Source organism: Bombina bombina, chromosome 1 (assembly GCF_027579735.1).
Source record: "Bombina bombina isolate aBomBom1 chromosome 1, aBomBom1.pri, whole genome shotgun sequence".
NCBI classification, from domain to species: domain Eukaryota; kingdom Metazoa; phylum Chordata; class Amphibia; order Anura; family Bombinatoridae; genus Bombina; species Bombina bombina.
In genome coordinates this window covers 586535076-586546887 of record NC_069499.1, presented here as the reverse complement: position 1 = coordinate 586546887, position 11812 = coordinate 586535076, and the positions used below count along the sequence as shown (strand labels likewise).

The 11812-nt window shown below is 39.7% G+C and overlaps 1 protein-coding gene across 1 annotated transcript in view; it reads right to left on the bottom strand.

Annotated features, from left to right (window-relative positions):
- Nucleotides 1–1846: 1846 nt before the first annotated feature.
- Nucleotides 1847–11812, bottom strand: part of ASB18 (ankyrin repeat and SOCS box containing 18) — a 123430-nt gene continuing 113464 nt past the window's right edge. The window contains exon 5 of the mRNA XM_053713509.1: nucleotides 1847–2093. Within this exon, the coding sequence (XP_053569484.1) occupies nucleotides 1908–2093 (186 nt within the window). The 3' untranslated portion in view covers nucleotides 1847–1907. The remainder of the gene's footprint in view (nucleotides 2094–11812) is intronic.

The following is an 11812-nucleotide window of genomic DNA, read 5'->3' as shown; positions in this document are numbered from 1 at the left end:
TAGTGGCGGCGGTGTCAGGGAGCGGCGGAATAGGGGTTAATAGCATTATGTAGGTGGCGGTGATGTCGGGGGCGGCAGATTAGGGGTGTTTAGACTCAGAGATTATGTTAAGGTGTTAGGTGTAAACGTAACTTTTTTCTACCATAGAAATCAATGGGGTATGCTTTATTCTCTTGCAGCATCGAACATAAGCTTTTGGTGCTTTCAAACTCCCATCGATTTCTATGGCATCCGCAGCCTCAAGGGTGGCGGATTGAAAACCTGGTACGCTGTATCGGAAAAGATGCAAGCGTACCTGTTAAATGTTTGATAAATGGGGAAAAGTGTCAAATAGAGCCGAATGTGTATTCGGAACATCTGTAATGACGTAAGCAATCTGCGTTGGATTGAGATCGCGGGATCGTATGTTATGTCACAAATTTCAACATTTGCCGATCTTGAGGCTTTGATAACTAGGTTGGATCAATCTCACAACAATTACGATGCGGAATTCCGGTGTATTTTCGGTTGACACTTTAATAAATAGGCCCCAATACATTTAGCCTATAAAATAAGCGCACACTAATGTGAGCTGGTATTACAAGTACAGTGTAATGCGAACGTGAGTTCGTGTTTGCATTGCGCTTCCATAGGCTCCAATGGGAGACTCATTCTGATGCTGTCAGAGACGGCATCAGAACCTAAGCGCAGTGAAGGGGGTAAGTAGCGCAGCGATGTCAGCAAATATAAATATATATGATTATACACATATATACACAATTTATATAAGCATATACATATATAAAAGGCACTTTTCAGTTCCATTTCTTTTCTAACACCCCACACCCACCAACTCTACCCCCTAAATACTGCCTAGTGCAGTTATTTTATTAAAAGATAAAAATGCTACAATTTTGATTTTTTAATAAAATAGACTACACTGTATTTTGGGGGCATTTGGGTTCTAATTTGCCCATTTGCAGGAGCGCAATAATTTAGCACTCCACTTGTAATGGACACATTAGATAGTCAAGCTGAATTATTCTGTTTCCTCAAAGTATATTTAAAAAAACAGGTTTGAACAAATCCTAATTTTTAAAAATCTGTTTTTATTAGAAGTACAGAGTATTAAAAAGCAAACAATAAAAAACACAGTTTTGTGAGCATTTCAAAGTGCCACTTGTAAATATTTTAAAAATAAAGCACACCTGTTTCACAACTGTTAAAAGGAAATGACATCATCAGAAAATGGTGCTAAATTGCACAAATCAAAAAGGGAGAAAAAACACAAACTCATTTGTCATGTTTAATCTTAATGGAAATTTGTAGTAAAAATGTTTCAAACCCTTTCCCCCCAGCGAAATGGCACCAATAAATTTGCTATAGATAGAGAGACCGACAGATGAGTGCCAGTACAGCACTAAATATATATCGACATTTATGGCGTGTATGTTCCTATCAACTACCACCAACACCTGCTAGATAAATTGTTATCTATTAACAGATCTTCAACATATTATATTACTTTTATAAGGGATTTACCAGCCAGTACTTATTTTCCCCATACGTTTTTTGCAGTAAAAATGTGAGAGTTGTGTCTTACTAAGTTGTACCAGCAGAGGGAGCCAAGAGCTAGATACTTGGCACAAAAAGCAAAATGAGAATTGTGTCACATTCAAGATGTGATGTTGATAACTGCACTGAGAAACCACACAGGCCCATTCGCATACAGTAATTATCAAAGCCCGTTGGGGTCAAAAGAAGACAAAAGTCTGGATAGCTAGCAACCCCTTCACCTGGATTCCTTGTCCCAGGTGGCAACAAATAGGACTCAAACTATTTGGATTAAGACCCCAACAAGTTACACATAGGACAGAATCAGGTTCTATGCACTGTTAAGCACAGGCAAGCTGAAAACAGGACAGGTCTCAGGAGAGACTTAACTTGCTATCCAGCAGCAGGTATTCCTGTAGAGATCTGGGGACAGGCAATAAGGGGATGAGACTGTGACACCGACAGCCTAAATGTCTCCGCAGTGTAAAGCGGCACAAGTGCTGCAGGGAACGAACTGAGCCAGAGAGGTTGAAAAAGGTGGTGTAAAACGAGTGGTGAGCCTGTAAGAGAATAAAAGAATGGAACTGAGAAGGCAGGTGTAGAACAATTGGTGTAAAATGGGAGTTTAATCTAGCAGGGAATTTGTGTGAGACAGAAAACAAAAATGTGGAGTCAAATCTGTGTTAAAAGTGAAAAAGAGGCTGAATACATTTCAGTAACATTAGTAGACGGGATGAGGAAGATAAAGTAAAATCACAGCTGGAGAAAAGAGGAAAAAAAACTGAATACAATGGAGAATGCAGCCAAACCAATAGGCAAAGGTCAATTTATCAACCTCTGCTTCCCTACCCTTTCAATCTCCCTGGTCTCGTCCGACCGGGGAGATTGACAGCTCCTGCCTACACATGATTGGCTGTGCGCGGGCAAGGGACGGGATTGCACAAGAGCACAAAATAGCGCTTGTGTGCAATGCTGAATTCTGCCAGGGGAATTCAGCCTGCCAGAGGCGAGCTGCGGCAGACAGGGGTGCGTATATGTGGCCCTGTCCGCCGCAGCTTGATAAATCAACCTCATAATACATCTAGATAATAAGAAGAGAAAGGTGGTGACTGAACTAGATTCAGCAGAATGAGTGGTGAGTGAAACAAGAAAAGACCGAGAGGCCCTGATATTCATAGGTTCTCCAGCTTGGAGAGAAATTGTAGTTCACACTTCACAAAGACTGAACTTACTGAATATTCAAATGAAAAAGGGCAGAACTCTCCAACACTGAGATCTCTCTCCATTCTATATATGAAGGAGAGACAAGCCCAGTGCAATACAGTACTGCGTGATGATAGTTTTGTTACACTTCTGTGTTACTGTAACAAATTAGGATCATACTTTGTATATTTCTGTTTATGTATACAAATTACATTGCACCTTGAATTTGCTGCATTGCAAACTAAAAGAGCCAATTTCAGAAAGTGGGGGGACAGAGCAGGTCCCTGGGCTTAACAGGGGAGTTTCCCAGGGTATTTATGAATCTCTCTCAACAGTCTTGTGAAATTTTCTAAGCATTTTAAACCAAATGGTCTCACTAATTTGACTCGCCACCTGTATGCAGGTGAAGTTTGCTCAAAATTCACAATAGGTGCCACTGAATCAGCACGTCTGTGCCGGTGAGTGTTCACTTTATTTGACTGAATATATGCCGTTGCTATTATACAATGCTGACTAAGTGATCACTTTGCAACATAGTTACTGTTTTCCCTGCAACCTGTTCACTGTGGGGGGTTTTTTACACTCTCTAAAAAAGCTGCAACTTTCTATATCTATTTTTAAGAGAGACTGTATGTGTGGTTGCTGAGCAAAATTTACAATACTTATTTTAAGTTACAGAAAAGTAATGTATACTAAAATATAGACAAAAGCAAGTTAAGTTGTATTGAAAACATTTTAGTTTATTTTGGTATTAATGCAAACAGAGCCTATGGCCTCTAGTTATTAACCTGTCTACTTACCTGTATTCGCCGGCCCCAATACGCTCGCCTAAGCTCGCCTAACATCGCCGCCGCGGACCGGAATACGTTTGCTAAATGTATCAAGAAAGCTGTCAAAAAGCCATGCACCAAGTACGGTGCGATGAGCAGCGGACTGTTGTTAACTAACAGTCGTCGATCTCGCTGCTCATCGGCTTATTCGCAGCTTTCTTGCTAGCCTGTCACTAAGCACCCACACTATACTATACTGTTTTACCCCCTAAACCGTCGCTCCCGGAGCCCCCAGCACCTAAATAAACTTATTAACCCTAAACCGCCGCTCCTGGACCCCGCCTCAACTATAATAAATATATGAGCCCCTAAACCGCCGCTCCCGGACCCCGCCGCCACCTACATTATACCTATTAACCCCTAATCTTCCGCCCCCTATACCGCCGCCACCTACATACAGTTATTAACCTCTATCCTGCCGATCCCGGTCCCCGCAGCAAATAAATTAATTGTTTAACCCCTAAACCGCAGCACCAGAGCCCTCCGCCACCTACATTACATTTATTAACCCCTATCCTGCCCCCCCTACACCGCCGCCACCTACAGTACATTGATTAACCCCTAATCTACCCCCCTACACCGCCGCCACTATATTAAATGAATTAACCCCTAAACCTAAGTCTAACACTAACCCTAACACCCCCCTAACTTAAATATTATTTAAATTAATCTAAATAAATATTCCTATAATTAAATAAATTAACCCTATTTAAAAGTAAATACTTACCTATAAAATAAACCCTAAGATAGCTACAATATAACTATTAGTTACATTGTAGCTATTTTAGTATTTATTTTTATTTTACAGGCAACTTTGTATTTATTTTAACTAGGTACAATAGCTATTAAATAGTTATTAACTATTTAATAGCTACCTAGCTAAAATAAATACAAAATTACCTGTAAAATAAATCCTAACCTAAGTTACAATTATACCTAACACTACACTATCATTAAATAAATTTAATTAATTAACTACAATTACCTTACATTAAATAAAATGAACTAAAAATAACTAAAGTACAAAAAAACAACAACTCTAAATTACAGAAAATAAAAAAAAATTACAAGAAGTTTAAACTAATTACACCTAATCTAAGCCCCCTAATAAAATAAAAAAGCCCCCCAAAATAATAAAATTCCCTACCCTAAACTAAATTACAAATAGCACTTAAAAGGGCCTTTTGTGGGGCATTGCCCCAAAGTAATCAGCTCTTTTAACTGTAAAAAAAAAGAAATACAACCCCCCAACATTAAAACCCACCACCCACACACCCAATCCTACTCTAAAACCCACCCAAACCCCCCTTAAAAAAACCTAACACTACCCCCTTGAAGATCACCCTACCTTGAGACGTCTTCACCCAGCCGGGCACAAGTCTTCATCCGATCCGGCCAGAAATCTTCCTCAAATCCAGGCAGAAGAGGTCCTCCAAGCGGCAGAAGTCTTTATCCAAGTGGCATCTTCTATCTTCAATCAACCAGAGCGGAGCGGGTCCATCTTCAATCCAGCCGACGTGGAGCCATCCTCTTCAAAAGCCGTCCTAACACTGAATGAAGGTTCCTTTAAATGACTTCATCCAAGATGGCGTCCCTTGAATTCCGATTGGCTGATTGGATTCTATCAGCCAATCGGAATTAAGGTAGGAAAAATCCTATTGGCTGATGCAATCAGCCAATAGGATTGACCTTGCATTCTATTGGCTGATTGGAACAGCCAATAGAATGTGAGGTCAATCCTATTGGCTGATTGGATCAGCCAATCGGATTGAACTTTAATCCGATTGGCTGATTACATCAGCCAATCAGATTTTTCCTACCTTAATTCCGATTGGCTTATAGAATCCTATCAGCCAATCGGAATTCAAGGGACGCCATCTTGGATGACGTCATTTAAAGGAACCTTCATTCAGTGTTAGGGCGGCGTTTGAAGAGGATGGCTCTGCGTCGGCTGGATTGAAGATGGACCCCCTCCGCTCCGGTTGATTGAAGATAGAAGATGCCGCTTGGATAAAGACTTCTGCCGCTTGGAGGACCTCTTCTGCCCGGATTCGAGGAAGATTTCTAGCCGGATCGGATGAAGACTTGTGCCCGGCTGGGTGAAGACGTCTCAAGGTAGGGTGATCTTCAAGGGGGTAGTGTTAGGTTTTTTTAAGGGGGGTTTGGGTGGGTTTTAGAGTAGGGTTGGGTGTGTGGGTGGTGGGTTTTAATGTTGGGGGGGTTATATTTCTTTTTTTTTTACAGGTAAAAGAGCTGATTACTTGGGCCAATGCCCTGCAAAAGGCCCTTTTAAGGGCTATTTGTAATTTATTTTAGGGTAGGGAATTTTATTATTTTGGGGTGCTTTTTTATTTTATTAGGGGGCTTAGATTAGGTATAATTAGTTTAAACTTCTTGTAATTTTTTTTATTTTCTGTAATTTAGAGGGTTTTTTTTGTACTTTAGTTATTTTTAGTTAATTTTATTTAATGTTAGGTAATTGTAGTTAATTAATTTAATTTATTTAATGATAGTGTAGTGTTAGGTGTAATTGTAACTTAGGTTAGGATTTATTTTACAGGTATATCTGTATTTATTTTAACTAGGAAGTTATTAAATAGTTAATAACTATTTAATAGCTATTGTGCCTAGTTAAAATAAATACAAACTTGCCTGTAAAATAAAAATAAACCCTAAGATAGCTACAATGTAACTATTAGTTATATTGTAGCTATCTTAGGGTTTATTTTACAGGTAAGTATTTAGTTTTAAATAGGATTAATTTATTTAATTATAGGAATATTTATTTAGATTAATTTAAATAATATTTAAGTTAGGGGGTGTTAGGGTTAGTGTTAGATCTAGGTTTAGGGGTTAATTCATTTAATATAGTGGCGGCGGTGTAGGGGGGGTAGATTAGGGGTTAATCAATGTACTGTAGGTGGCGGCGGTGTAGAGCGGTGTAGGGGGGGGCAGGATAGGGGTTAATAAATGTAATGTAGGTGGCGGCGGGCTCCGGGTGCAGCGGTTTAGGGGTTAAACAATTAATTTATTTGCAGCGGGGTCCGGGATTGGCAGGATAGGGGTTAATAACTTTATGTAGGTGGCGGCGGTATAGGGGGCGGCAGATTAGGGGTTGATAGGTATAATGTAGGTGGCGGCGGGGTCCGGGAGCGGCGGTTTAGGGGTTCATAAATTTATTATAGTTGCGGCGGGGTCCGGGAGCGGCGGTTTAGGGGTTAAACATTTTATTTAGTTGCGGCGGGGTCCGGGAGCGGTGGTTTAGGGGTTAATAAGTATAAAGTAGGTGGCGGCGGTGTAGGGGGGGCAGATTAGGGGTGTTTAGACTCGGGGTACATGTTAGGGTGTTAGGTGCAGACCTTCCCATAGAAATCAATGGGATATCGGGCAGCAGCGAACATGAGCTCTCGCTGCTGTCAGACTCCCATTGATTCCTATGGGATCCGCCGCCTCCAGGGCGGCGGATTAAACACCAGGTACGCTGGGCCGGAATAGTGGCGAGCGTACCTGGTTGTTCTTTGATAACTTCCAAAAGTAGTCAGATTGTGCCGAACTTGCGTTCGGAACATCTGGAGTGACGTAACCATCGATCTGTGTCGGACTGAGTCCGGCGTATCGTATGTTACGTCACTAGATTCTACTTTTGCCGGTCTGTAAGGCTTGATAACTATGGCGAATCAGCCTCGCCACAAATACGCTGCAGAATACCAGCGTATTTGCGGTTGACGGCTTGATAACTAGAGGCCTATATATCGCCCCAGCGGTTCTCCAGCTACCTTCTCTCTCCCATGTGAAATTTTGTATCCCAGAGAGCTTCACAATTTTTAATGGATGGCATCTCTCATCTCTCTGGGATTTCCAGGATCCTCCCCTTTTCTTAGAAAATTCAGTGAGTTCTGCCCCTATGAAGTCTGTTCTATAATCAGAATTTGTAAAATCACAATCCTAAATACACTGCTGCATACAAACTAAAATATTAAATAGAAAGTACAAAGTTTAAATGTAATAAAATTTAATCTGAAGTGTAAAATGATATAAAATGCAAAGCACACGGTGTAAATGCAGCAGAACTGTCATGTCATGCAGTGCTATATTGCACTGGGCTTGTATCTCTGTTACAAACAGAAATACAGAGAACACCCCTTGGAAAAGTAAAGCAAAATCTGCCTTTTAAATATTTCACTAGGGATCTTGCAGTGCTGGAGGATCATTTTAGAATATCTCACCTGAGCAGAGAGGTTTTGAACATTAGGGCCAGAGTGAAATCATCTGAAAGCAAGGTGTACAATAAATGCAATCCTTGTAAATGGGAGAAAATATAATCATAAAGGGAGTATAAAGGAATGCTGTAAAGTGCATGAGGAGTCTAGAGGAGACACGGGAGGAGACAAAGGATCTGTAAAATATATGGTGAAGCTAAAGGATACGGGATGTAAATAACAAAAGGCTAGGTTACGAGTTTTGAGCTATGAGTGAAAAAGCATCATAACGTGCTTTTTCACTACCGCTGGTATTACGAGTTTTGCAGGTATATCTGTATCGCACACTTTTTTGGCCGTAACGCAACGTAACTACCGCAACTTTCAAAAAGTCCTTTTTCAATAGGACTTCCATAGCGCCGGTATTACGAGTTTGCCTGTCCAAAAAGTGAGCAGTACAGCCTATACTGTCAAGATCCGTACCGTAAAATGAAAGTCAGTAGTTATGGGTTTTATGTTACAAAGCTGTACCATAAAACTCATAACTAAAGTGCTAAAAAGTATACTAACACCCATAAACTACCTATTAACCCCTAAAATGAAGTCCTCCTGCACCGCAAACACTAAAATAAAATTATTAACCCCTAATCTGCCGCTCTGGACATCGCCGCCACTATAATAAACATATTCACCCCTAAACCGCCGCACTCCAGCATTGCAAACACTAGTTAAATATTACTAACCCCTAATCTGCTGTCCCTAACTTCACCGCAACCTACATTACTGTTATTAACCCCTAATCTGCTGCCCCCAAAATCGCAGCCACTATACTAAAGTTATTAACCCCTAAACCTAACACCCACTAACTTTAACATAATTAAAATAAATCTAAATAAAAATTACAATTAATACCTAAATAATTCCTATTTAAAACTAAATACTTACCTATAAAATAAAACCTAAGCTAGCTACAATATAACTAATAGTTATATTGTAGCTATCTTAAGTTTTATTTTTATTTCACAGCTAAGTTTGTTTTTATTTTAACTAGGTAGACTAGTTAGTAAATAGTTATTAACTATTTAATAACTACCTAGTTAAAATAAATACAAATTTACCTGTAAAATAAAACCTAACCTGTCTTACACTACAATTAAATCAATAACATTAATTAAATACAATTAACTAAATTACAAAAAAAATAAACACTAAATTACACAAAATAAATAAGCAATTATCAAATATTTAAACTAATTACACCTAATCTAATAGCCCTATCAAAATAAAAAATCCACCCCCCCAAAAAAAACCCTAGCCTAAACTAAACTGCCAATATCCCTTAAAAGGGCCTTTTACATTGCATTGCCCCCAAGAAATCAGCTATTTTACCTGTAAAAAAAATACAAACAACCCCCCAACAGTAAAACCCACCACCCACACAACCAAACCCCCCAAATAAAATCATATCTAAAAAAACTAAGCTCCCCATTGCCCTGAAAAGGGCATTTGGATGGGCATTGCCCTTAAAAGGGCATTTAGCACTTTTTCAGCCCAAACCCTAAGCTAAAAATAAAACCCACCCAATAAACCCTTGAAAAAAACCTAACACTAACCCCCGAAGATCCACTTACAGTTTTTGAAGACCGGACATCCATCCTCAACGAAGCCGGGAGAAGTCTTCATCCAAGCAGCAAGAAGTCCTCAATGAAGCCGGGAGAAGTCTTCATCCAAGCGGCAAGAAGTGGTTCTCCAGGTGAGCAGAAGACTTCATCCAGACGGCATCTTCTATCTTCATCCTTCCGACGCGGAGCGGCTCCATCTTCAAGACATCCGGCGCGGAGCATCCTCTTCTTTCGACGGCTACTGAAGAATGAAGGTTCCTTTAAGGGACGTCATCCAAGAATTTTATCAGCCAATCAGAATTAAAGTTGAAAAAATCATATTGGCTGATGCAATCAGCCAATAGGATTGAGCTTGCAATCTATTGGCTGTTCCAATCAGCCAATAGAATGCGAGCTCAATCCTATTGGCTGATTGCATCAGCCAATATGATTTTTTCAACTTTAATTCCGATTGGCTGATAGAATTCTATCAGCCAATCGGAATTCAAGGGACGCCATCTTGGATGACATCCATTAAAGGAACCTTCATTCTTCGAAAGAAGAGGATGCTCCGCGCCAGATGTCTTGAAGATGGTGCCGCTCTGTGTTGGAAGGATGAAGATAGAAGATGCCGTCTGGATGAAGACTTCTGCCCGCCTGGAGGACCACTTCTTGCCACTTGGATGAAGACTTCTCCCTGCTTCGTTGAGGATGGATGTCCGGTCTTCAAAAACTGTAAGTGGATCTTCAGGGGTTAGTGTTAGTTTTTTTTAATTATTTATTGGGTGGGTTTTATTTTTAGCTTAGGGTTTGGGCTGAAAAAGAGGCAAATGCCCTTTTAAGGGCAATGCCCATCCAAATGCCCTTTTCATGGCAATGGGGAGCTTAGTTTTTTTTAGATAGGATTTTATTTGGGGGGTTTGGTTGTGTGGGAGGTGGGTTTTACTGTTGGGGGGTTGTTTGTATTTTTTTTTACAGGTAAAATAGCTGATTTCTTGGGGGCAATGCAACGTAAAAGGCCCTTTTAAGGGATATTGGCAGTTTAGTTTAGGTTTTTTTTTTATTGGGGGGGGGGGGGTTTGATAGGGCTATTAGATTAGGTGTAATTAGTTTAAATATTTGATCATTTCTTTTTTTATTTTGTGTAAGATAGTGTTTATTATTTTTTGTAATTTAGTTAATTGTATTTAATGTAATTGATTTAATAGTAGTGTAATGTAAGGTGTTAGTGTAAGACAGGTTAGGTTTTATTTTACAGGTAAATTTGTATTTATTTTAACTAGGTAGTTATTAAATAGTTAATAACTATTTACTAACTAGTCTACCTAGTTAAAATAAATACAAACTTAGCTGTGAAATAAAAATAAAACCTAAGCTAGCTACAATGTTATATTGTAGCTAGCTTAGGGTTTATTTTACAGGTAAGTATTTAGTTTTAAATAGGAATTATTTAGCAATTAATTGTAATTTTTATTTAGATTTATTTTAATTATGTTAAAGTTAGTGGTGTTAGGGTTAGGGTTACGTTAGGGTTAGGTTTAGAATTAGGGTAAGGTTTAGGGAATAATAACTTTAGTATAGTGGCGGCAACGTTGGGGACGGCAGATTAGGGGTTAATAAGTGTAGGTAGGTGGCAACGATGTCGGGGGCGGCAGATTAGGGGTTAATAACTGTAATGTAGGTGGTGGCGACATTGGGGCGGCAGATTAGGGGTTAATAAGTGTAATGTAGGTGTCGGTGATATCGGGGGCGGCAGATTAGGGGTGTTTAGACTCAGGGTTTATGTTAGGGTGTTAGGTGTAAACATAAATTTTCTTTCCCCATAGGAATTAATGGGGCTGCGTTACGGAGCTTTACGCTCCTTTATTGCAGGTGTTAGGCTTTTTTTTAGCCGGCTCTCCCCATTGATGTCTATTGGGAAATCGTGCACGAGCACGTAAAACCAGCTCAAAGCAGCGCTGGTATTTGGGTGCGGTATGGAGCTCAATTTTGCTCAACGCTGCCATATTGCCTGCTAATGCCGGGTTTTTGCAAACCTGTAATAGCAGCGCTATAGGGAGGTGAGCGGTGGAAATAACTTGCAAGTTAGCACCGAGCTGCTAATAACGCAAAACTCGTAATCTAGCCAAAAGGCGGAGTCAGGTGAGTATTAGACTAGAAAATAAGTGAGACAGGATAATAAGTGGTATACATACTAGTAACTCTGCAAGAAAGCAAAGAGAGCGAGTGAAAATCAGCAGAACAACTTAGTAAGTAGAAAGATGGCTGTTGTGCATAGAAGAGAAAAAGACAAAATTGAACTAAAGGAGATAGTGAGGGAATGTGAGACAGAAGTTGAACTAGAAGTAGTAAACTTAAATGGACAGTCAAGTCAAAAAAAACTTTCATGATTCAGATAGGCCCTAATAAACTAGGGCCAAATTGGAAAGTTGTTTAAAATGACTAT